Source organism: Drosophila suzukii, chromosome 2R, assembly GCF_043229965.1.
Source record: "Drosophila suzukii chromosome 2R, CBGP_Dsuzu_IsoJpt1.0, whole genome shotgun sequence".
In the NCBI taxonomy this organism is placed as follows: domain Eukaryota; kingdom Metazoa; phylum Arthropoda; class Insecta; order Diptera; family Drosophilidae; genus Drosophila; species Drosophila suzukii.
Window position 1 is genome coordinate 6675357 of NC_092081.1, and position 22921 is coordinate 6698277.

The 22921-nt window shown below is 44.9% G+C and overlaps 10 protein-coding genes across 32 annotated transcripts in view; 4 read left to right on the plus strand and 6 right to left on the minus strand.

Moving 5' to 3' along the window:
• Window positions 1-174: 174 nt before the first annotated feature.
• DCTN4-p62 (dynactin subunit 4) lies at window positions 175-2117 on the plus strand. The gene is made up of 2 exons (XM_017085714.4): window positions 175-437; window positions 595-2117. Exons 1-2 carry the CDS (start codon window positions 261-263, stop codon window positions 1963-1965), a joined length of 1548 nt encoding a protein of 515 aa, XP_016941203.3. The 5' UTR covers window positions 175-260; the 3' UTR covers window positions 1966-2117.
• LOC108018199 (retinol dehydrogenase 13) lies at window positions 2027-3533 on the minus strand. Its single transcript, XM_017085715.4, has 5 exons — window positions 3367-3533; window positions 2980-3243; window positions 2765-2921; window positions 2448-2707; window positions 2027-2392 (listed from the first exon to the last, which is right to left on the minus strand). The coding sequence occupies exons 1-5, from the start codon at window positions 3444-3446 to the stop codon at window positions 2161-2163; spliced, it is 993 nt and encodes a 330-aa protein (XP_016941204.3). The 5' UTR covers window positions 3447-3533; the 3' UTR covers window positions 2027-2160.
• A 754-nt stretch (window positions 3534-4287) lies between these two features.
• Window positions 4288-5729, minus strand: LOC108017827 (retinol dehydrogenase 13). The gene is made up of 5 exons (XM_017084979.4): window positions 5576-5729; window positions 5206-5469; window positions 4985-5141; window positions 4657-4916; window positions 4288-4603 (listed from the first exon to the last, which is right to left on the minus strand). The coding sequence occupies exons 1-5, from the start codon at window positions 5638-5640 to the stop codon at window positions 4375-4377; spliced, it is 975 nt and encodes a 324-aa protein (XP_016940468.3). The 5' UTR covers window positions 5641-5729; the 3' UTR covers window positions 4288-4374.
• Window positions 5730-7351: 1622 nt separating this feature from the next.
• Window positions 7352-9280, minus strand: LOC108017846 (retinol dehydrogenase 12). Its single transcript, XM_017085001.4, has 4 exons — window positions 9076-9280; window positions 8760-9023; window positions 8285-8701; window positions 7352-8227 (listed from the first exon to the last, which is right to left on the minus strand). Exons 1-4 carry the CDS (start codon window positions 9153-9155, stop codon window positions 8011-8013), a joined length of 978 nt encoding a protein of 325 aa, XP_016940490.3. The 5' UTR covers window positions 9156-9280; the 3' UTR covers window positions 7352-8010.
• A 135-nt stretch (window positions 9281-9415) lies between these two features.
• Window positions 9416-11338, plus strand: Grl43a (Gustatory receptor-like 43a). Its single transcript, XM_017085154.4, is given in 3 exon segments — window positions 9416-10862; window positions 10865-11091; window positions 11143-11338. Coding segments are annotated over 3 exon segments (1260 nt in total). The 5' UTR covers window positions 9416-10012; the 3' UTR covers window positions 11326-11338.
• Window positions 11339-11564: 226 nt separating this feature from the next.
• On the minus strand, window positions 11565-12948 carry LOC108017929 (retinol dehydrogenase 12). 2 transcript variants are annotated; one of them, XM_017085122.4, is made up of 4 exons: window positions 12815-12948; window positions 12433-12696; window positions 11961-12377; window positions 11565-11890 (listed from the first exon to the last, which is right to left on the minus strand). In XM_017085122.4, the coding sequence occupies exons 1-4, from the start codon at window positions 12898-12900 to the stop codon at window positions 11674-11676; spliced, it is 984 nt and encodes a 327-aa protein (XP_016940611.3). In that variant the 5' UTR covers window positions 12901-12948; the 3' UTR covers window positions 11565-11673. The 2 variants fall into 2 exon arrangements, with proteins under 2 accessions (XP_016940611.3, XP_036669795.3); XM_036813900.3 differs by having other exon boundaries at window positions 11949-12377.
• Window positions 12949-13025: 77 nt separating this feature from the next.
• Window positions 13026-14754, minus strand: LOC108017928 (retinol dehydrogenase 13). 3 transcript variants are annotated; one of them, XM_036813899.3, is made up of 7 exons: window positions 14619-14754; window positions 14394-14559; window positions 14237-14334; window positions 14024-14180; window positions 13709-13968; window positions 13421-13648; window positions 13026-13041 (listed from the first exon to the last, which is right to left on the minus strand). In XM_036813899.3, coding segments are annotated over exons 1-7 (996 nt in total). In that variant the 5' UTR covers window positions 14705-14754; the 3' UTR covers window positions 13026-13040. The 3 variants fall into 3 exon arrangements, with proteins under 3 accessions (XP_036669794.3, XP_036669793.3, XP_016940610.3); XM_036813898.3 differs by lacking the exon at window positions 13026-13041 and adding an exon at window positions 13348-13363; XM_017085121.4 differs by lacking the exon at window positions 13026-13041 and having other exon boundaries at window positions 13358-13648.
• Window positions 14755-14867: 113 nt separating this feature from the next.
• LOC108017930 (lysM and putative peptidoglycan-binding domain-containing protein 4) lies at window positions 14868-18406 on the plus strand. The gene is made up of 3 exons (XM_017085123.4): window positions 14868-15013; window positions 15089-15648; window positions 17646-18406. The coding sequence occupies exons 1-3, from the start codon at window positions 15000-15002 to the stop codon at window positions 17888-17890; spliced, it is 819 nt and encodes a 272-aa protein (XP_016940612.1). The 5' UTR covers window positions 14868-14999; the 3' UTR covers window positions 17891-18406.
• Window positions 16024-17555, plus strand: Rpt1 (26S proteasome regulatory subunit Rpt1). The gene has a single exon (XM_017085118.3). It carries the CDS (start codon window positions 16145-16147, stop codon window positions 17444-17446), a length of 1302 nt encoding a protein of 433 aa, XP_016940607.1. The 5' UTR covers window positions 16024-16144; the 3' UTR covers window positions 17447-17555.
• Window positions 18229-22921, minus strand: part of M7BP (Myosin-7a binding protein) — a 31144-nt gene continuing 26451 nt past the window's right edge. For 15 of the 20 annotated variants that reach the window (XM_070994986.1, XM_017085100.4, XM_070994988.1 and 12 more), the window contains 6 exons: window positions 21478-21691; window positions 21286-21400; window positions 19201-19671; window positions 19003-19143; window positions 18801-18940; window positions 18229-18745 (listed from right to left, as the gene is read on the minus strand). In XM_070994986.1, the coding sequence (XP_070851087.1) occupies window positions 18625-18745; window positions 18801-18940; window positions 19003-19143; window positions 19201-19671; window positions 21286-21400; window positions 21478-21691 (1202 nt within the window). In that variant the 3' untranslated portion in view covers window positions 18229-18624. Of the gene's footprint in view, window positions 18746-18800; window positions 18941-19002; window positions 19144-19200; window positions 19672-20057; window positions 21401-21477; window positions 21692-22248; window positions 22615-22921 lie in introns of those variants that run through there. The other 5 variants (XM_070994997.1, XM_070994996.1, XM_017085117.4 and 2 more) reach the window with 3 other exon arrangements.

Consider the following 22921-nt stretch of genomic DNA (forward strand, 5'->3'; position numbering starts at 1 on the left):
GAGTTAAAATGGTTAAAGTTTTTAGACTTCAAGGGAATCTTAAGTTTGCCTAAATGTCAGTCCATGTTTTTGAAACTTGTTATACCGGAAGTCATAATTACCGCCATATGACCAGGGCTGACCAGCGATAGCCTCACATGCATCGATAACTACATTGTACATCATCGGTCTGTCGATATAACAGCTGTCGTCATTTGTGGAAGAAGAGGAGAAATTTGCAAACTTATAAAGAAACCAGGAGAAATTCAGCGTCGTCCAAGATGAGCTTCATGCAACCGAGTCCCGTTAAGTACGCGTGCTCCTGCGGCATCCTGAACCCAATCAACAAGCTCTTCTTCTGCCGCCACTGTCCCAAGCTGCGTTGCGGATTCTGCGTGACGCACGAAATTGAGTCCCACTTCTGTTCCAACTGCCTGGAGAACATCCCATCCACGGAGGTAAGACCAGTCTTTATAATAATAACTTTCTTAGTCTACAGGTAACGCTTTTTTTTAAAGAGCATTAGCCTAGTAGTATTAGTAGTATATTAAAAACTGCATATGTACTTTCCCATTGTCAGCTATGAATCAAGTTACTTATTTTTATTAATTTTAGGCACGCCACAAGAAAAACTGCTGCGCCAACTGCTTCGACTGTCCCTGCTGTCAGCACACTCTGTCCGCCCGAGCCTCCACCGTGCCAGTGGTGCGCAAGACTGAGGAGGCGAAGGACACCAAGGATGGCGGAGACTCCAAGGGCGACGCCACGCCCCCTGTTCCGGCGAGCAGCAAGCCCTCGGCAGTGCCCACCACCAAGAAGATGTACTATCTGTCCTGTCTGTCCTGCCGCTGGACGACACGGGACGTGGGCATTCCCGACCAGGGCGTGGCCACGGGCACCTGGCCGGATAACGAGTGCCTGTACCAGGCGCGATTCAACGCCTTGGTCGAGTACTTCCAGGCGGTGGTGCTGCAGGAGAAGCAGGAAAAAATGGAGTTCATGCGGCGCAAGGCGCCCAAGCAGCACAAGTTCCCCAGCCTGACGGATCGCACTGGTCTGACCGTATCACTCATTCGCCGACAGATCGGCTGGAACGACAAGGTGCCCAAGGCCAAGGCCGTAATCACGCCTGCGGAAGCCACGGCCGATGTGGAGGGCCTGCCGGCGAACATCTTCACGGAACCGTTGAACCTACGCAATGTCACGACGATCACCCAGCGACACAGCCAGCCGGCGGACCAACCTACTGCCGTGGGCAGCCTATATCCGCAACGGCGGTCGCTGTGGATCAAGCGGTCGCTGCGATGCCGGCAGTGCGAGCACAATTTGATCAAGCCGGAGTACCATCCCACTTCGATCAAGTACCGCATCCAGCTCTTCGCCAGCTACCATGTTCCCGAGGTTGTGATGGTGCGATGCGAGCAGCCGTTGTTGCCCGGCAAGAGCAACGCTATCCTGCTGAAGCTCACGAATCCAACCATGTACGACATGACCATTCGCCTGTTGACTGCAGCTCCTCCCGAGGATCCGCAACTTTCAACGGAGGCCAATCGTGTTATGAAGGACGAGCCGATTTCCTCGTCACCACTTCTCAAGGCTGTAGGAATCACCTTGTCGCGTCAGAATTCAACACGAGAGGTTAAACGAGAAGTGGTAGATTTGTCCAACGCCGAAATAGTGCCGTTGGAGAGCGAGTTTGTGCTCAGCCAGCGCGATGATTCCAAGGAGTTTGATGAGTACGTGCAGCTGCCCACCGAAGAGCCCAAGTTCATTGTTTGGCGCAAGGGACACAAGGTGCTCTTACGACTCCAGTTTACGCCTGCAGAGGAGCTGCCTGCGAGCACTGACGTGGTGCTGGGCTTCTATATGCAGTACACATACGTCAACACCGTAACCAATGCGTCCGAGAAAAAGGAGCCCACCACCCATGCGCTCCATTCCAGGGTGTTTATCACCGCAGGCGCCATTGAGCCAAAGGCCAACTAAGATGGAAACTTAATTGCCCAATTGGCATACTAATCGAACTTATCAGAAACATAAAACACGCTTTATGAAAGCTAGGAAAATATGTATTTATTTATTAATCCATACGCGAAAAGCAGCTAGTATTAAAGATTAAACCGCTTGTTCTAACCCTACTCGGTTTTTTTTTTACATCATTCACTTTATCTTCACACTAGCTCAGTCTTTGGATTCAGGACTAGCCAAACCTGTCCACTTTTCGCTCTCGGCCCACAGGAACTTTCCAACCTTATCGTCCAAGGCAGCGGGGGCCACAGCCTTTGGCTTGCAGTCGCTGAAGTACAAGCCAGTGACATCCTTCAGTTCCGGATCCAGGGCAGCATAAATTGAGGTCTGTGCTCCACTTTTCGGTGTCTTCAAAAGCGGCCAAATCATAGGCTTCAAAAAGAATCTAAAGTTTGTAAGGTTACTAATAGAGTTCCTTTCTTTCTATATATTCCACTTACTTCACGAAGTTGGTCTGGAAGAAAGCCCAGTTTCTCGCCAGTTCCGTGTCCACAACACCGGGGTGGAGGGAGTTGACTGTAACCCCACTACCCTCCAAGCGCTTCGCCAGTTCGCGGGTGAACAGGACGTTGGCTAATTTACTCTGGCTGTAGGCTAGGCCCTCATGATAGGACTTCTCGCTGTTCAGGTCATCCACGTTAATAGCGCCTCGCGTATGGGCCAGACTGGAAACGACGACAATGCGACTAGGAGCCGATTTCTAGAAAATGTACCAGATGGTTATCTTATGTACTTGACTAATATAATCCACCCATACCTTCAGCACATCGAGCAAGAGGTTAGTCAGCAAAAAGTGTCCAATGTGGTTGACACCCAATTGCAATTCGAAGCCGTCCTTGGTCAACATCTTGGGGCAGCGCATCACGCCGGCATTGTTGATCAGGACATCGAGCTTGTTCTGCTCCTTCTTGAAACTAGCAAAGGGAATAAATTATAAGACTTAGACCAGAGAGGCTTCTCTGGTTAGCTTACCCAGCCACAAATTCACGGATGGATTCCAAGGAACTCAAATCAAGTTCCCGAGAGAATACATTCTGATTATTCGTCTCTTTTATGATGTCATTGCGGGCCCTATCACATCGGTTCATATCCCTGCAGGCCATGTACACGGTTCCTCCGCGCTTGGCAATCTCCAGAGCTGTCTCCTTGCCAATACCGGTGTTGGCTCCCGTAACAATAAACACTTTTCCGGTCTCATCGGTATCCTTTGTGAATTGCCCTCCCTGCATATATTCCCTGTAAATATTAAAAACATTGTGGTGAAACTCGGTTATCAATAACTAGCAAATCATAATTGCGAGTCATGCATCGTCGTCATTGTACATTTCATAATTTCCAGAACTTATTCAGGGAACTTACTTCAAGAGGTAGATACCCACGCCAATGATAGCTGGCCATAGTATTAAGGGGCTCAATAAACAATCGATGAAAATGCACATTTTGAATATATTTTATTTTGTTTACTGTTCAGGGTGTTGTCAGATCTGAGTTCACTGGTAGAATGCTAGGCGGTACAAAAAGCACAGCTGTTGAAATACTACTGAACGCGGCTACTGCGATACAAATATATATAATCTCTGATTCTCACGTACATAAGTACATGGCGAAATCGGAAAAATCAAAAGGCAAAGAGAAAGTGGCTCCCTTGAAATAAGAGCGCAGTTTGTTTTGCTATAGGGTGGAAATTCACCCGATCAAAGTTTTTACTTGCAGTCTATCACTAAAAGCTAACCTATTTAAAGGATATTATAGGTTTGATTACAATTTTCTAACTCAGTGACGAAGATGTTTCCGACTCTAACAAAAATATTCTTGATCAGCATACGAGTAATATGTTGTATTTATGAGCATAAGAGAAGGGTATTGTGATTATTTTATTTTAGAGCCCTTTTAAGGAACAAGGTTAGTCTAGATAAATAAATGGATAAATGGACGTTAGAGCTCGATTCCTTGGAGTCTTTGAGAGTTACCAGATTATCGGCTGCATCAAAACCCTATATTTAGGTGTCAAAGAGGCTAAAGAGTCAGAATCGATATGACCCTCTCCAAGGAAAAGTTACATTTTGTCGAGATCGAAATTTTATTATGTAATTTCTTTCCATTCTACGAACTGATAGTTACTTTTTCAAGTACAAAATATCGTCTAAGCTATCTGGAAGAAAACTAAAATATGTCTGCTCCTTATCGCTTATTTTAAATTATGTCGTTTCAAAATACTGAATTTTCCCATATATTTTGGTATATAAAGTTACTCCCCCATCTGGGAACAAAAATCTAAAATAATTTTGTAAGTTCAAAGTTGTTTTTATTTTAATAAGATTAAAGTAATAAATAATGAAATGGCTGGTGATGGATTACATAATTTCTTTAATCCAATTTGGACGTATTCACGCCTGTCCACTTTTCACTCTCTGCCCACAGGAACTTTCCAGTCTTTTCGTCCTTGGCAGCTGGTGACACATCCTTGGGCTTGCAGTCGCTGAAGTAGAGTCCAGAGACCTCCTTCAGTTCGGGGTCCAAAGCGGCGTAGAGGGTGGTCTGCGATCCACTCACTGGAGTCTTGAAAAGCATCCATTGCACAGGCCTCACCAAAGACCTAGGAAACAACGATTATTATCTAGTTCAGGCAATGGCTAACTTATAACTTACCATGCAAAGATGTTCTCCATGAACTTCCAGTTCCTCGTCAGCTCTGTGTCCACAGCTCCGGGATGCAGGCAGTTAGTCGTGACCCCAGTTCCCTCCAGGCGCTTGGCCAATTCCCGGGTAAACAGAACGTTGGCCAGTTTACTCTGGCTATAGGCACCCGTTCTACTGTACGATTTCTCACTGTTCAGGTCATCAATGTTGATAGAGCCGTAAAGGTGCGCAATGCTGGAAACGTTTACGATGCGACTGGGTGCAGTTTTCTACGAGGTATACATATAAAGTTAATATTGTGCTTTAAAAGTCAATAGTTTCTTAATGCCAATATTACCTTTAGAACATCCAGGAGCAAGTGGGTGAGGAGGAAGTGTCCCATGTGGTTAACACCCAGCTGCATTTCGAAGCCATCCTTGGTCAGAGTCCTGGGGCAGTGCATAACTCCTGCGTTGTTGATCAAGACATGAAGCTTGTCCTGCTCTTTCTTGAAACTGATTCATAAAAGAATTTTTTTATAGTAATAGGCATATTTATTGATCTGTTATGTTTGCTTACCCAGCAGCGAATTTACGAATGGATTCCAGCGAACTCAAGTCCAACTCGCGGGCGAAAATGTTGGTGTTGTTCGACTCCCTGACGATATCCTGGCGGGCCTTTTCACATCGGTTCATATCCCTGCAGGCCATGTACACGGTTCCTCCGCGCTTGGCAATCTCCAGGACTGTCTCCTTGCCGATTCCCGTGTTGGCACCGGTGACAATGAATACCTTGCCCGTTTCATTGGTCTGCTTGGTGAACTGACCGCCTTGCATGTATTTCCTGAAATTCAATCGTGGGAAATTGTGTTTAGTTCAGTTGTCACAAGTGATGGCGACTCATTTGAGTATTACTCATACGAAGCATAAGTATTTCATGCTGAAATTACCTCAGAAAATACACAGCGCCAGCAATGACAGCCGGCCACAATAATAAACAAGTAAAACAGTCCATATTTTTTCTGCAGTTACTTCCAGTTGAGGGATCTCTCAGTGAATGACAGCTTTGCCGGCTCCAGCCGTCTTTTAAATACCATGGTCGCTATCTCTCAGAAAGTACACGACAGCCACAAAATGCTTACTCACGATGAGAATATTTCGAACTTACGAGAAGAGAGCGTAGTGGGTTGGAGAAGAAGAGCATATTCACAATGTTTTGAAAATATTAAGTATACGAGCGCACTGCGGGCCCGAATATACATCGGCCAAAACGAACTTAGCCGAAGTCATATTAGGGCAAACAGCTTGTTAAGCCATTTGTTTAAACGCAGGTTTATTTATAGACCTAATCAATTATCATCGAGCTGCGAGGAAAACCCTGAACGAATTTCACGAAGTGTTTGTACTTGAGTAAAATGAGTTGCATTTTTAACGGAAAAACTTAACTGCAATAAAGAAATACATTTGAATTTTTTATTGATGAATTTTAAGAACGTTCTTTAGTAAAACGAGTGTTACATACTATTAGGCATTTCTAATGTTATTAAGTTTATGATGTTAGTAGTATTTTTCATTCAATTAAATTAAAATATTACTAAAGTATTATAATGTGAATTTTTGAACGATGATATGGTTCATGAGATGCAGGGGCGAACCGGTATTCATTCGAGGGCGGATTGTTTGAACATGGTCATATTTTTCAACACATTGTTTTCCAAAAGATATCTCTTGATGAGAACCCATAGAATTTCATCAAAATACACCAATGAGTATAGCAATTATAGCCCCACGTCGTAATTTATCCATTTTAGATATATCAAGGCCAGTCCATTTTTTGCTCTCAGCCCACAATAACTTGGCAATTGTGTATTTTTTGGCGGCAGCTGCCGGTTGCTCTTCCCGGCAGTTCCCAAAATACCTTCCAGTAACCTTCTCCAACTCGCGATCTAAGGACAGGAATACGGAAGTCTGTGCTCCACTTTTGGGAGTCTTTAGAATGGAACACTTCACAGGCTTTCAAATTAATATAAACGTGCTTCAATAATAATTAAAATAAAGAACTTAAAGTCTATATAAATTAACCGTATAAAACAACCATTCAGAATATTAGAATCCCTGGCCAGTTCTGGCCAGGCTTAAGGGCGTTTCAACAACTGCCCGATGAACAAAATATAGGCCAACTTGCTCTGGCTATAGGCATCAATTCCATCATATGGCTTTTCCCTGTTCAGATCGTCAAAGTTGATAATGTCCTTTAAATGGGCGACGCTGGAAAAGAAGACATGGAGCCATTATCTATGTCGTTTATGTTAGTTAGTTATTATCATAATAAATAAACCTTGGTTGCTGTACTTTTACGACATCCAGTAACAGGTTAGCAGAAAGTGACGCATGTGGTTAACGCCTAGCTGCGATTCAAATCTGTTTCTGGTCAATCTACGAGGACATCTCATAGTTCCAGAATTATTGATAAGCACGTCTTATCTTCTGCCCTCGATTAAAGCTATTTTAAAGAAGATTCTTAAGTTACATGGTTGAATTCTTATTAATTTTCATGGTTCTAACCCAGCAACGAATTTACGAACGGAATAATATCTTACTCGTTTCATCGGTTTGCTTCTTGAACTGAATGCCTTGCTTATGATGCCTGGAAAATATTTATTGTTTAAGCTAGTATATCTTATTAGTTAACACACTTACTTAGTGCACAAAACAAGCGCTCCAAATAGTATAGGAAAAAGTATTACCGGGCTTAATAGACAACCCATTATAGAACACATTTTTTATTTCACAATATTCGGCTTAAAGTAGTTTTCCGTGTTTACAGAAAGCTCTTTGTTATATGCCGTCAAGATTGCTACTCTTTTTATATAAATACTCTTCAATAGGTATACGTTCTCCGTGCTCAGCAAAAACGATGATTTAATTGTTTAGGCTGCAAGAGAACGACCATTGGGCGAATATGGCGACAGAGAGTACGAGTCATCACGATAAGAGTGAATACAATATGAGAGAATTTTGATTAAAGGTTTTTTAAGAGCGGTATCGATTCTAGTTCCAATACAGATAGCAGCGTGTATGCAGGGACTATATAGGAGATAGGGCACCGACAAATACTTAAAACTTTTTTTAAAGTTAGTTATATTTAAATGTAATGTATTATATCTTCCTGAATTCTTCAAAATTGAACTTAATAAGTTTATAACATGTGAATTACATAAACAATACAAAATTGAAAACATATCAGCCAAAAATAAGTTTAACAATGTTTAAGGTTGGTGCTAAAAACTACAAAGGACTTTAAAGTTTAAACTCATGGTATATATGCTTCTTAAAAAATTGTAAAATCATTTACGGTCAACAGTTGAAGCCATCATTTGTTCGGTCAAATACTAATGTTAGTCCACTTCTCACTCTCCGCCCATAGAAATTCGGCATCATCATCATATTGGGCGGCAGACCCAACATGCTTTGGCGTGCAATCACTGAAATATTTTCCTGAGACGTTTTCCAAACTGGGATCCAGAGCTGCATACAGTGATGTCTGTGCTCCGTTCCTGGCAGTCTTTATAAAGATCCAAATGAAAGGTGCAATTAGGATTCTAAAAGCAAACCATTAATTAATATATTTTTAGGGTCCTACCAATAACCAAACATACTTTCCAATCTTCGATCCCAAGAATGGGGTATTTCGAAAGAGCTCAGTGTTCACTACACCAGGATGCAAGGCATTCACCGTCACTCCAGTTCCCTCCAGACGTTTTGACAACTCCCTGGTGAAAAGGATGTTGGCCAATTTGCTCTGACAATAAGCCATCTTGCGATCGTAGGACTTTTCGCTGTTCAGATCATCTCGTTTAATTCTTCCGAACCGGTGAGCAATGCTGGATAGGACCACAATTCGACTAGGGGCGGAACTCTTCAGGACATCGAGCAGTAGAAGAGTGAGCAGGAAGTGACCCATGTGATTCACACCTATTTGGATTTCAAAACCATCCTCCGTCAGCATCTTGGGGCAGTCCATAATGCCGGCGTTATTGATAAGAATGTGAAGTTTATTTTGCTCTTGCTTGAAGCTGTGAAAATATATATATTAAATATATATTTTTATAAATTTAATAAGTGAAAACTTGCCCATCTGCGAAGTTCCTTATAGACTTCATGGAGCACAGATCCAGTTCACGCGCGAAAACATTGTGATTGTTAGTCGCCTTGATGATCTCCTGTCGTGCCTGCTGGCACTTTCTCATATCGCGACAGGCCATATATATGGTGGCTCCCCTGCGAGCCAATTCCAGCACGGTCTCCTTGCCAATTCCCTGGTTGCAGCCGGTCACAATCACAACTCTGCCAGTCTCATCCGTATTCTTGGTGAACTGGCCACCCTGCATATACTGCCTGAAGAAGGTCAAAAGTTATAGGAATTTCAGAGAAAGTCTTATAACTTCACCTGAGAAAGTATATTCCAATGGCAGAAAGTGTTGACCCATATACCAGCGGGCTAAATAGGTAATCCTTGGTTGCATTCATTTTTCCACTCCGGATGCTACCAGCTTCAAGTGTCGACTGGCGAGATGAGGCCCACGTATACTTTTCTATATACAGTAATATCAAAACCTTGGAATGCACATACTTGATACGTTAACGATCATGAACCGGTAAAAATACCATCGGTAGTATAAGGTCGGACTTGCAAGTCTCGGAGAGTAACTGAGGCTTCCGAGACTTGTTACCTTCTGGTCAAAGTTTGATACTAAAATGTATAAAATTATAACCGTTGATCCTAAGTGGTTTTTTTGTTTGAGTCGTTGGTTAATATGACGATAAAATGATCTGAGGAATTTAATCTTTGATAATAATAAGTTAATTTAGTTTAAGTCGCTGGGTCTTACTTATTTATTCTAAAAGTTACGTTTAACTACCAGTTCGTGACAGCTCATTTTTTATTTCGCTGGAGTCAAACGTAATTGCATAATTAAATGTATACAGTTAAAAAATAATATGATCTGAAGAGTTAAGCTTTGATTATAATAAGTTAATTTAGTTTAGGTCACTGGCTTTTACTTATTGATTCTAAAAAGTCGCGTTTAACGCCCAGTTCGTGACCGGTCATTTTTTTATTTCGCTGGAGTTCAACGTAATTGCATAATTAAATTTATTCAGTAATTCAATGTAAATTGTATGTAAATATTTTGTAATATAATTTTTGTTATTACTGCAAGGGTATGCACATTTCGAGTAGCTTTCTTTCTCGCTGTTTTTGTTTCAGCCTTCCTCTTGTAATTTGGAACATTTCGTTTATGTCTGTGTCATTAACACAGGAATTCGATTCAATTAATATTATATCCGTAGCTAAATGAGCTTTCTGCTCACTTATACCCGGAGACATGTTGAATAAAGATAATTTTCGCAGGCTTCGTAAAAAGCCATCCCAAACCATACATCGATTGTTTTTTAAGGGGAGTGCTTGGTCCATTTACGCAATCGCCTGTGGATTCCACTTCTTTAAGCTGCACTACAATGAGCGAACCAATCAAGTGGAGGAGGCCCAATATCACCGAATATGGTCAAAGATTGTAGTTGCCATCAAGGTTTTGCTAGTGGCCAGCCAATATCTGCAGTACTTCGTTCTCGGATTGGTCATATACATCCACATCAAACTGGTGCAAACAAGCAGTGCCCAGAACTTTGTAATGAGTGTTCTCATGCTGGGAATAGTCGTTACCGGCCTGCGGCGCCTGGTGATCTTTCTGCATTTGAAAAGGGATCGGAGGTTTGTGGAACATTCAGTCAACGAGATCCTCCAAATCACCAGCCTGATCGAACGAAAGATCGGTATGGTATACAACTGCGACTATGTGATGTTGGGAGTGTATTTGTTCAAACTGTGGATACTCTACATCCTGCTGGATGCCCTATGGAACAAGCCCTACTTCCTGGTTATTAACTTTCTGTACTGGGTGCTGCTGGAGTACTGCTTTGCAGGGTATTTCATTTACCAGCTGATCCTTATCAGCTGGTATCACACCATTATCCTGTTCCTGCAGCGCTTTATTGAGGATAACGAGATTCGGCATGATATTGAAGCTCACTACCATCACCGATTGTTTCTTCTTTTTGAACTGCACCTTCGCATTAACAATCTCCATAAATTCATTAAGGACAAGTTTTCTTGGCTTTCGACTTCTATTTACCTTATGATCTTCGCCTGCATCTTCAACATGGAACTTCTCATAGATGAAGCCTTTTCGCCGAGGACGAGTTGGAAAACAAGATTTACATTGTTGCTGACGGGTGTTTGGGACCCGTGTTGATCCCTATCCTATATGTCCTGATCCTGGGAATGTGTACTGACCGAATTCGCGATGCTGAATTACAGCTACAGCAGCTCATCGTAATCACTCAATCCTTGTACATGAGAAAAATAAAACTAAGCCTTCTTACCGTAATGGTACTCGACAACGAGGTAAGATCTTTCTGGAACTGTCAATTTCTGTAATTCATGGATTATTTTCAGCATACTTCTTTGATGCTTCACCAGAAATTGGAACCACTTCAAAACATGATCATTTTGGATATCACCTGCGATCGTAAGTTCGCCTTGGACTATATTCTCACAGTGATCCTAACTGCATTGTCTCTTGTACAGTATACAATATCATGTGGAAGGAATATTAGCGAGTGCTTGACACATAAATAGATTACAAGTTCACGATTTAATTTAGCACAAAAAATATACTTTAAATATTTATATATAATAGGGCCAGAATGCCTTTCTTATCCATTTACTTATTCATGTTGATACTTAACCTACACATATATATACCATTTGGGGATGGACAATTTTCTTCTCACGACCTACTCAAATAGTTACCCAAGTCTAATGACTTAAGATGAAGCCAAAAAGTATCGAGTCTTCGACTAAACTCCATAATCATATTTAAAGTGTTTCCTTCATTAAGTTTATTGTTAAATAACAGTGGCGTTGTAAAGAATACCGTTGGCTTAGATAGCGACAAGCTATATAACAATACCCGAGTGAACCAATTTACAGAGCGATTTCTGCCCACTTCTCGGACTGGGCCCACAACCACTTGGCCATCTGATCGTCGAGGGCAGCTGGAGCTAAGGATGCCAGCTGGCAGTCGCTGAAGTATTGACCCGATACATTTTCGAGGTCGGGATCTAAGGCGGCATACAATGTGGTCTGGGCTCCGTTCCTGGCTGATTTCATCATAGACCAGAGGAGCGGCCTCAGGATTGTTCTGTAAAAGCAAACAGTTAACACGACTTATATGGAAAAGCTATTTGAAGAGGACACACTCTACCACATACTGAGCGAACTTTGTTTGGAAGAAGACCATGTTCCTGGCAATCTCCGTGGCTGCTAATCCAGGATTGACAGCGTTCACCGTGACACCCGTCCCCTCCAGCCGCTTGGCCAATTCCCGGGCAAAGAGTATGTTGGCCAGCTTGCTTTGGCAGTAGGCTACTCCCTCGTCGTAGTCTTCGGAGCTGTTGATGTCCTCCACATGAATATGACCCCGCTCGTGAGCCTTGCTGGCCACCACCACCACCCGGCTAGGAGCTGACCTCTCCAGCACATCGATCAAGAGGTTGGTTAGCAGGAAGTGGCCTATGTGGTTCACTCCCAGGTGCGTTTCGAATCCCTCTTTTGTCAGTCCGCGCGGCTCCCAGAAGACACCAGCATTGTTGATCAGGATGTGCAGCTCCCTTTGCTCTTTCTTGAAGCTTTTGGTAAATATATTATCAGTATAAGAGTAAAGCGGTTTAGGTTATGACTCACTCTTCTACAAACTTCCGAATGGAATCCAGTGAAGACAGGTCGCACTCCTTGGAGAAAACATTCGAGTTACCCGTCTTCTGGACGATTTCCTTTCGAGCTCTTTCTCCTTTCTCTTTATTTCGGCAGGCCATATAAACAGTGGCTCCTCTTTTGGCCAGCTCCAACACCGTTTCCTTGCCAAGACCCGTGTTTCCGCCAGTAACGATGGCTACTTTTCCCGTCTCATCGGTCTGCTTTCTGAACTTTCCCCCCTGCATATACAGCCTAAATCGGGGTACAATAATGCCAGTTAATCGGTGATTAGTGATAACTACTTTGTCGTCACTGGTATACGCTTTTGATAATGCTGCTCAGCGTTACATTTCAAATCGGTGTCTCTTACCTCACACAGAAGGCGATAATTCCGACAACCCCATGGGCCAGAAATATGGGGGCAATTTTGCGTAGAAAATTAAAAATTATTTCCATACTAGTTGATCGGTCCGGCCGTTTTCGTGGTTTCTTGCAGAGTGCCAACGCGGGCAAAATTTTGCGAGTTTTTAAGTGATCGACGCAGCGATTACTGGACGACAACTGATAAAACTGATAGTGCCGGGTTCTACAAGTAGCCTGTAATCAGGGAAACACTACTCAACACATTTAGCATAGATAATTGCGACAAGGAGCCGAAAACTGATTCACTTTAGCGTCGGCTTGAATGTTTCCCACTGGTGAAATGACCCTAAACTTTTGGACCGAAGGCTCAAGTTAAAAATGTAACGGATATACATATATATTTTAAACAAATGATATAGAAATAGCCCCTAACCGGTTTCCGAGTACAAACGTTCGTACGCATTCAAATTATGAGCTTTCAACTGTCTTTAGCCAGCTAAAGTTGACCTAAGCCAAGTTAGCATAACTAAAATAAGGTAAACGGGAGTACTGTTGTCTGTAGAAAACATAAAATTTATGCGGAAGCAGAAGTAACATTTTTTACAATACGAACTAGTGTATTTTGATCATCGTAGGCGTGGTCCACTTTTCACTGACTGCCCAGAGCCACTTCGCCGTCTGACTGTCGGTGGCAGCTGGTGCCATTTCCTTTAGTTTGCAGTCGCTGAAATATTGTCCCGTCACCTTCTCCAGTTCGGGATCCAGAGCCACATACAATGTGGTCTGAGCACCATTCTTGGGAGTCTTAACAAAGGGCCAAAACAGTGGCTTCACAAAGAGTCTGTAAGGGAAATATCCTCTTTAGTAAATAGGCATTTGAGGTATCCTGTTTAGTACCAACCCAGCAAAGAAGTTATTGAAGAAGCCCATGTGCCGAATTATTTCCGTGTCCACCACACCTGGATGCAGGGCATTTGCCGTCACTTTGGTGCCCTCCAATCTCTTGGCCAACTCCCTTGTGAAGAGTACATTGGCCAACTTGCTCTGGCTGTAGGCCTTGCCCTCATCGTAGGACTTGTCGCTGTTCAGATCGCCTGTGTTAATTTCTCCACGAGTGTGCGCCAAACTGGAGACATTAACAATCCGACTGGGAGCGGATTTCTAATGGTAGAAATGGTAAGAAGGCTTGTAGCTTATTAGTTAAGTTTTGCAGTACCTTTAGCAGGTCCAACATCAAATTGGTGAGTAGGAAATGGCCCATATGATTCACTCCCAGCTGCAGTTCAATGCCATCTGAGGTGAGAGATCTGGGACAGCGCATGACACCGGCGTTGTTGATAAGTACGTGGAGGTGGTCCTGTTCCCGCTTAAAGCTGCGGATATTGATGGTAGGTCATATAAGAGATTATAGAGATCTATCCAGACTTACGCAGCAACAAAGTGGCGGATTGACTCCTGGGAAGCCAGGTCACATTGACGGCAGTACACATATTTGTTCTTCGTTTCCAGAACGATTTCCTCTCGGGCCTGTAAGAAGAATTTATAGGTAAGTCCCAATTAAGGAATAATATCCATGAAGCACCTACCTCCTCACACTTCTTCAAATTCCTGCAGGCCATGTAGACAGTGCCACCGCGCCTCGCAATCTCCCTGACCGTTTCCTTGCCGATCCCCGTGTTGGCGCCCGTCACGATGACCACTTTGCCGGTTTCATCTGTTTCTTTGGTGAACTGACCGCCTTGCATAAGGTCCCTGTAACACGAATATGTGGATAAAACTAATGAATCCTGTGTGGAAAGCAGAGCACCCACTTGACAAAGAATGCAAATCCCGTCGTGGTGCCTGTGAGGCTCAGCCAGAACACGGTGCGGCTCTTCAAAAATGCAAATAGTGACATTTTACGAAAACAAAAATATTCAAATTGGATAGTAAACGAAAACAGCTGTGTTTACGCTGTTGAGGTTAACAGCGTACGTTAACAGCTGGTTATCGATATTTTCGGTCATCTGTGACGGAGCTTTTCGCTTTGTTGTTGTTTGTGGGCTGCTGCTGAGAACAAACTTTACACGTAAATAAATCTAATTGCGTTAATTAATTGCCTTGAGCTAGACAAAGAGTTGTGCTTTTATCGAAACCCGAGAAGCTATCCGATATCTGGGCCAGGAAATCCCCTCAAGGCGACCAGGACAACAATGCGACGCAATGCGTAAGTCAGCGCCAACTCGACTGTTGCTTTTCCTCTTCCAAGTGAGCAGAGTGTGATCAGAGCTCTGATTTCCAGGCGCCAGCAACATCACAACCTGGACGATGTGGACCCCGACGAGGTGGAGGACATCTTCGCGCGTCCTGCCTACGACGACGACGAGTTCGAGGACCTGCTCCCGCTGGCCAGGAGGCCCAATGGCCATGCCCGCCTCGGGCGCTATGAGAACACGCTGGAGGTGAAGGTCCAGGAGGGCGACACCCTGCAGGCGCTCGCCCTTCGCTTCCACTCCTCTGTGGCAGACATCAAGCGGCTGAACAAGATCGACCGCGAGAACGAGATTCACGCTCACAGGGTCATCCGCATTCCGGTCACAGTGCACAACGTTCTTCTGGGCAACGGCGGCCTCGAAGCCCTGCCCGCCATCCACCGAAGCGGGAACAATAGTCCCAGGCACAACCTGGAACGGGAGCCCGCTCCCGAACGCAATCCCCTCGAGGACGCTCGTCAAATGTTAGATGAGCGACTCCTGGTGGCGGCAGTAAACGCTTCCGGCGCTGTGGATCCCGACCAGCCGTCGACGAGCAGAGCAGCTGGACAGTTCTACGAGGGAGCTCAGGGTGCGCCTAATGACGAAGGTGAGTTCAGAAGCTGGGGAAGACTGACCCTGAAATTGTCGCGGTCTTTGGTTGCACTTAACATTACAGTGTTGGTAGAGTGGGGTTAGTGCTGGGAAATGTACGTTTTATTAAAAAAATATTTCAAATATTTCTCCATATACTGCGCTAAAAATGGGATTACCGGTTTGAAAAATAATCGTTCAAAAAAAAAAAATTGTTTTAAAAAAAGGTTTGGAAAAACTTGCGATTATTTAAGGTTTAATTTAAAAAATAATGGTTACAGTTACAGTAACTGTATGTAACGGTTTGTACTTTAAAATTCGGAGTTAACAGTGCACAGCATCGATAAGCCCAGTGTTGAAAAAAAGATAAATATCGACTTGTCGATAGTGCCAGCTATGCTTTTCCCACCTCTAGACCAAATTGTTCAGTCATTCTCGCCGTAAAACAAAAGGAAAATATAGCTTAAACTCACTTTTTGCACCTAAAATCATACCAATTGCAATTGAACAAGATGCCGGACTACCTGGGGGACGACCAGCGCAAGGTGAAGCACGACGAGAAGGAGGACAAGGAGATCAAGTCGCTGGACGAGGGCGACATTGAGTTGCTGAAGACGTATGGCCAGAGCCAGTACCACAAGTCCATCAAGAGCATTGAGGAGGACATCCAGAAGGCGGTCAAGCAGGTCAACGAGCTGACCGGGATCAAGGAGAGCGACACGGGCCTGGCGCCTCCCGCCCTTTGGGACTTGGCCGCCGACAAGCAGATCCTGCAGAACGAGCAGCCCCTTCAGGTGGCCCGCTGCACCAAGATCATCAACGCGGACTCCGACGATCCCAAGTACATCATCAATGTGAAGCAGTTCGCCAAGTTCGTGGTGGACCTGGCTGACTCTGTGGCCCCCACCGACATCGAGGAGGGAATGCGCGTGGGCGTCGACCGTAACAAGTACCAGATCCACATTCCACTGCCGCCCAAGATCGATCCCACGGTGACCATGATGCAGGTCGAGGACAAGCCGGATGTCACCTACAGCGACGTAGGCGGCTGCAAGGAGCAGATCGAGAAGCTGCGCGAGGTGGTGGAGACGCCGCTGTTGCACCCGGAGAAGTTCGTCAACCTGGGCATTGAGCCGCCCAAGGGTGTGCTTCTGTTCGGCCCGCCTGGAACGGGAAAGACCCTGTGTGCCCGAGCCGTGGCCAACCGCACGGACGCCTGCTTCATCCGCGTTATTGGCTCCGAGCTGGTGCAGAAGTACGTGGGTGAGGGAGCTCGTATGGTACGCGAGCTCTTCGAGATGGCGCGCTCCAAGAAGGCCTGTCTCATCTTTTTCGACGAAATCGACGCCATTGGAGGTGCCCGTTTCGATGATGGCGCCGGCGGCGATAACGAGGTGCAGCGCACCATGTTGGAGCTGATCAACCAGCTCGATGGGTTCGATCCTCGCGGCAACATCAAGGTGCTGATGGCCACCAACAGACCCGACACCCTGGATCCGGCGCTGATGCGTCCTGGTCGTTTGGACCGTAAGGTGGAGTTCGGCCTGCCCGATCAGGATGGTCGCTCGCATATCTTCAAAATCCACGCCCGTTCCATGTCCGTGGAGCGTGACATTCGCTTTGATCTGCTGGCGCGCCTCTGTCCCAACTCGACTGGAGCTGAGATCCGATCGGTGTGCACGGAGGCGGGCATGTTCGCCATTCGGGCGCGTCGCAAGGTGGCCACCGAGAAGGACTTCCTCGAGGCCGTCAACAAGGTTATCAAGAGCTACGCCAAGTTCAGCGCCACTCCCCGCTATATGACCTACAATTAAGATTATTTTTATTGGCACCACTCTGTATCCTCTGCAAGAGAAACTGTAATACATCCTGCAGCTGGCAATTCATGAAATAAAACGAAACCTATACCTCCATGAACTGAAATCTATGAGGGTTATTTTATACTTTATTACTACTTTTGAAAAAGTTGTTTAATTACTTAAAACCTAATAATCTCTGAACTTTTGTCTGCAGCTAATATGGAACAACCCTTCGAGGAAAATGCTGCTCTGCTCAACCACATGCTGGTGGATAGACATGCTCCGCTGGTGCGTCCCATCCCTGGACCCTCTTTGAGTGCCATCGACTGGTCTGGATCGGATTGCGACTTGTCCTGGATCTGTCTGCTGATCTTTATACTCGCCTTGTGTGTCGTCATACCGCTGGTCTACGTCATCTACCTGGCGGAGCATCCGCATCACAATCATAGCGCCCAGTAGTTGAGTTGGGCTAACGCCTGCCCCGAAGTGATCATCATTCCAAATGTACCGGCACCTTCTCACCTGGCACTCTCTCACCCCCTTCAGATCAGTCTGGCGCATTAAAAATGCAACTAAAAGCGACGGAATTTATTTTTATACCTAAACGTATGACTATATTGACTCTTGTCAAATATAATAAGGACTTTGTGTACTGACCTTTCATAAATAACTACGATTTCGGTGCTTCCAAGTGGCATAAAAATGTTTGTGCTAGGCTCCACATCACTCCCGCAGCCAAAACAAAACTTACGACCCTAAGACCCGATTGTGTTGTGAATATTCGTAACCCCCGCAAGTTTTTCTTCTCTATATGTTTTATTGAGTACAATTATGTAACATTTAAACTAGTTCGGTTGAAGTGTAACATTGTTCAGCTGAAATGGGAAATAGTTTCGCTTATGCCTAAAAATACATAATACATATCTTAGAGCTAAATAAATAGTATCCATGGATATAAGAATTATGTAATAGTAATTACGAGCTACAATTAACAATGGCGCACATTGGAGTGCCAATTGAAGTTAAGTACTTGGTTGTGTGAATTTTCGGGCTGGGGAATGGAGGCCATGGCACATGGTTTTTGGCGAAGATTTGGTTTGGATTATGGGCTGTGTGCCTCGTCATTATCGTGCATTTTCCCTTCCGGGAAGATCAACCAATGGCCGCACACTTTCTGAACTCCATTCGAATATTCACTTGAACTTTAAATTCTCAAAGAAAGCAATATTGCTCCGGAGGAAGCCATGTCGTACAGGCACAGGACTCGCCGGCGAGGCAATGGGTGGATTGCCCTCCGAATGAATAGAGGGGTCCCTGAAAAAAGTGGATATTTAGAGTGTATTTGTTAGAGTTTCTTTATGAAACTAACGTTTCGAGGGATGATAAGTCTGAGGCAATAGTCGACTCATCGGCTACTTCTGCCATGGAAACGGCGTGCTCCAGTTTGTGACGCTTGGTCAGAGATGTGTCTGGCTTATCTGGTGTATCTGGCGGGGCTGCTATTCTTACCTATAAATGCGATTAGTGTTATTATTATTTTGAACAATAGAGATCCTTTTCAAATTCCTCACCTTGGCCCGCCATCTCCGCTGTGGTTGTGTGTGTTTGCTGGTCAAAAGGAAGGCCTGAGCCAGGGCCTTAACCGATGGCATGGAATGGACCACTTCATCTTCAACGGCGGGCTTCTCCGCCGACGGAGTAGTAGGTTCAGGCTGTCGAAAACGGATTGCATAATCACATATTTGGATCATCTATTAGGACACTCTTACCACATCATCTTCATCGACGGATAGCACCTGACTGGGATCAATGAGGCGACGTTTGGGCTGCAAGAATCTAAAAGCAGGAGGAGTGGATCCCCGCGTGGGTGTACTGACAGGAGAACCTAATGTGGGCGCCGAGTCCCCGGGACCAAACTGAAGGACCACGGGTCGCTCCCGCTTCTTTGAGACAGACGAGTCGATGGAAGAAGATGACGGTGGACCACTCTGGGCGGACTCCATGGACGATGTGGTGGAGGTGCTGGGCTGCTGCTCCACCGGAGCAGCCTTTTTTATTACCGTCGTTTCCTGTTTGTTAAAATCGTAGATCCGTACCGTATCGGATTCATCGCTGGTTGTGGTCGTGGTCTGCAGGGAGTACAGCGAGGGATTCGATTGGGAGTCCAGGGACTCGTCCAGGACCTGAACTGGCAAGGCTTTGTACACCAACTCCTGCGGCTGATTGCTTTCTTTTTGAGCCTTTTGATAAAACATTGTCGGTTTGGTTGACAGTTGGTTTTGGTTTTGGTGGGTTGGTGTTGTTTTGTTGGTTAGTGTGGTTAGGGTTTCGATGGAAAGAAGAAGTGTTGGTGTTTTAGTATACAATATTAGTGTTGGCGTGGATTTGTTCTAGAGTTTAGCGGATGCGGTGGATTTTTGTGGGTGAAAACGCTCAGGCAGCAGCATGCAGGAAAGATTATCTTTCAGGTAGTTACAATAGCTCGGTATGATTTCGAAACAAATGCTGTTAGTCAAATCCAAAAGCAACCCAAACATAACTAACTATTTCGGTTAACTCTCGGTTCGGTACTCACCAATTTGAAGGGTTCTTGGGATACGGATACTAAAAACATTTGTTTCAGTGGTTCAGTGTTTGATTTCTTTTGTTGGTTTGTTTATTGTTTGGCTTTATTTGGAATTAATGCATCATATATGTAAGTATATCGCTAGGCATATGTGTATGGTTGTTCATAAGAAAAGAGCGTTAGCTTTGTGCATTCAGATACAGTACAGGAATTATAATATTATTTCATAAAATTAACAGCAAGTTTAATGATTAAAAACAAACGTTGCATACTCTAGGGCATTAGCATTACGTAAGTGGTATTAACTAAGGTACGATCAGAACACTAGCTCGACACTCTCATTCGTGGTTGGTATGGTGCTAGAGGTGGTGCAGTGGAGAGGTCATTGGATGGCCATCCAGTACGGGAGATTCTGTGCGTGCTTTCTTTCCATGATTTTCTTTCTACTTTCTTTTTTTGTATCCCGCCCCTGCCCATCTCATTACTATGTACAGAGAAACTGGCTTTGCTATACTGACTAGTGTTTAACATCGGTTTGACTAAGCTATGCGTAATTTGGCAAATATCCATAAGGGCTAAGACCCAACAAGATCCCGATCCCGTTCCCCATCCCCAGTGTTTTCTAGAACAGCAGACTGTTGTTGCTGTACTTGGTGTCCGCACCGCTGAAGCCGTTCAGGCAGCTGTCCACCCCCGAGTCGCCCTGGTCCTCCGTTTCCGGCCGCAGGGCCAGCTTCCCGCCCAGCGGTTCGCTCTCGAACAGCGGATTCATCACGAAGTCCTTCGAGGTGGCGGATACCGCCCGGAAACTGTTCCGCTTGAGGTCCTTGTGCAGCAGCTGCTTCTCGAACTGGGTGAGAACGCCGGCGGAAGGGCCACCCGGACCTCCTCCTGCCGCCGAACGTCTCTTGGACACGGACGAACCGAAGGACACCCCGCTACCATTGCTGTGCAGGCTCAGCGAGGACTGCGTGTGCCGCTTGGGCAGTGAACTGTAGCTGCTGCGCCAGGAGCGCTGGGATCTCAGGTCGAAGTCAGCGTCGTCTCCCAATCCCAGACTTGACTCGCGGTAATGGGAGGCCGAGGTCGAAGGTCGTTCGAGGGGCGGTGACCTTTCGTAGCCCAGGGAATATGAGGGGGTGGGGGAGGGGCGGCTGTTAATGAACTTGAGCGAACTGCTACGGCGCACTGGCGTGGATAGGGTCCAATGAGAGAGGTCGGCAGCGGTGCTCTGAGCGCTACTGGAAATGCGGCCATGCGGTGGATGTGGTTCTGGTTCTTGATTTACCTCGTTGATCACGATGTCCTCCACATCCTCGGCTGCCACGGAGGCGGCGGCATTTCCACTCCCCGTGCTGTCAGTGGGCGTGGGAGCATTGTTGATATAGTAGTCGCGGCTATAGCTAAATTATAGTAATATAGAGATTCAGAACATATAAGGGTTATAGTAAAATAGTATATTTTCTTTGCAAGAACCCACCGCTTATAGTCCGTTTTCGGCGATGGCGGATCCGGATTTTCCGTCAGCGCCGATGCTAGGGCCTTTTGCTCAGCACTCGGACTGATGTTCGGCACATCCATAAACCGCTCCTGGGTGCCGCTGATGCGCTGCTTCAGGGCCTCCGGGGCGTATGGATTATTTGGCATCTCAACGGCGTTATACCACTTCTTCACCTCGCGCTCCGCAATAGATCCTAAGAATTGGTGTCGATTGGGCTCGTTAAACAAAATGTAGGTGATATTGCGAATGAGTCGATTTATCTGAGAAATCCACAGCAAACGGACAGTAAACTATGAACTATTACTGGCATTTCCCTCTAAAAACTCCCCTTTAATACAAAAACAACTTAAACTTTTCTCCACAAAAACTATTTTTGTTTGATTCCCATTAAAATTGTTAACTGTCTTCTTTATTTCATAATTTCAAGTTAGTTAATATTATATGTTATTAAACTCTATTGTGTATACAAAGAAGTGTGAATTTTAATGGACTATTGTTTTGAAATCAAACAAAAACAGTGTAAATACAATTAGTAAAACAGATTTAAGTTTAAAGACCTTGAAAATGCCATAGAATACTTCTCGTTCCTTAGGATTCACTGCTAAATAAATCGACCCATCTGGGATCGGCCTTCGAAGGGTCACAACACACAAAGACAGTACAGCCAGGCTAACATAGACACACAGTAAAGCAGACGGGGAGGACAACAAACACCGAGTGATGACAGTTATGGCCACAACCGTGTGTTACCTGGCACAAAGCGCCGCAACAGTACAACATCGTCATCGGCAACATCGTCGTGTTGGACAGCTATTGATCCACTGTTTGGTAATTCGGTAGTGTAGCTACCCGACCATCGAAGGGAACCATTTGTTAGTTTTCCGTTAGTGCGTCTACTGCCCGAGGTCGGGTGGTTAGTTTGGGTTAGAGGAAGATGCATGTGGTTGTGCAGATTGTTGTTAGAGCTAGTGTTAGTATTCAGGGATCGCTGATCGTCCAGGACTAAAACCCTCTCGCTAACAAACTCTTGTTCAGAGTCTCCATCTGCATTGAAGGTCTCACAGGCGGTGGAGGGTTCACTCTCATCGCTTTTAATTGACTCTGAACTTAGTTGATCTGAGAAGAGAATTTCGTTGATAAAGTTATAGGTGATTTCGCTCAAACTAAACGCAACGATGGAATCTGATTCTACATCTAGTTCTTCTGACATATCACAGGACGTTTGGCTGGCCATATCTAATCTTAGGGCTATATTATCACCTACTGTGACTACATCTTCTAAATGATTTAAATGATCTTCGTGCTTATCTTCTGAGATGTTAGAACATTCTGATGCGTCTATATCTAAACAATCGTCATCCGTCATATCAGTTTCACTTTCAAATTCATGAGATTTGTGTTTGCTTTCTGTACTAACAAAACA

Coding starts and splice junctions, on each gene's coding strand:
- DCTN4-p62 (XM_017085714.4), top strand. CDS start 261: ATGAGCTTCATGCAACCGAGTCCCGTTAAGTACGCGTGCTCCTGCGGC. Junction 438..594: donor AGAACATCCCATCCACGGAG/GTAAGACCAGTC, acceptor TATTAATTTTAG/GCACGCCACAAGAAAAACTG.
- LOC108017846 (XM_017085001.4), bottom strand. CDS start 9,155: ATGAATGCAACCAAGGATTACCTATTTAGCCCGCTGGTATATGGGTCA. Junction 9,024..9,075: donor ATTGGAATATACTTTCTCAG/GTGAAGTTATAA, acceptor GACCTTCTTCAG/GCAGTATATGCAGGGTGGCC. Junction 8,702..8,759: donor ATAAGGAACTTCGCAGATGG/GCAAGTTTTCAC, acceptor ATATTTTCACAG/CTTCAAGCAAGAGCAAAATA.
- LOC108018199 (XM_017085715.4), bottom strand. CDS start 3,446: ATGTGCATTTTCATCGATTGTTTATTGAGCCCCTTAATACTATGGCCA. Junction 2,922..2,979: donor ATCCGTGAATTTGTGGCTGG/GTAAGCTAACCA, acceptor TCCCTTTGCTAG/TTTCAAGAAGGAGCAGAACA. Junction 2,393..2,447: donor TTCCAGACCAACTTCGTGAA/GTAAGTGGAATA, acceptor TACAAACTTTAG/ATTCTTTTTGAAGCCTATGA.
- Rpt1 (XM_017085118.3), top strand. CDS start 16,145: ATGCCGGACTACCTGGGGGACGACCAGCGCAAGGTGAAGCACGACGAG.
- LOC108017827 (XM_017084979.4), bottom strand. CDS start 5,640: ATGGACTGTTTTACTTGTTTATTATTGTGGCCGGCTGTCATTGCTGGC. Junction 5,470..5,575: donor GGCGCTGTGTATTTTCTGAG/GTAATTTCAGCA, acceptor ATTGAATTTCAG/GAAATACATGCAAGGCGGTC. Junction 4,604..4,656: donor ATGGAGAACATCTTTGCATG/GTAAGTTATAAG, acceptor GTTGTTTCCTAG/GTCTTTGGTGAGGCCTGTGC.
- LOC108017928 (XM_036813899.3), bottom strand. CDS start 14,704: ATGTCACTATTTGCATTTTTGAAGAGCCGCACCGTGTTCTGGCTGAGC. Junction 14,181..14,236: donor ATCCGCCACTTTGTTGCTGC/GTAAGTCTGGAT, acceptor CAATATCCGCAG/CTTTAAGCGGGAACAGGACC. Junction 13,649..13,708: donor TTCAATAACTTCTTTGCTGG/GTTGGTACTAAA, acceptor TTTCCCTTACAG/ACTCTTTGTGAAGCCACTGT.
- LOC108017929 (XM_036813900.3), bottom strand. CDS start 12,900: ATGGAAATAATTTTTAATTTTCTACGCAAAATTGCCCCCATATTTCTG. Junction 12,697..12,814: donor ATTATCGCCTTCTGTGTGAG/GTAAGAGACACC, acceptor ACCCCGATTTAG/GCTGTATATGCAGGGGGGAA. Junction 11,891..11,948: donor TTCGCTCAGTATGTGGTAGA/GTGTGTCCTCTT, acceptor TTGCTTTTACAG/AACAATCCTGAGGCCGCTCC.
- LOC108017930 (XM_017085123.4), top strand. Junction 15,649..17,645: donor GGGTGCGCCTAATGACGAAG/GTGAGTTCAGAA, acceptor TTTTGTCTGCAG/CTAATATGGAACAACCCTTC.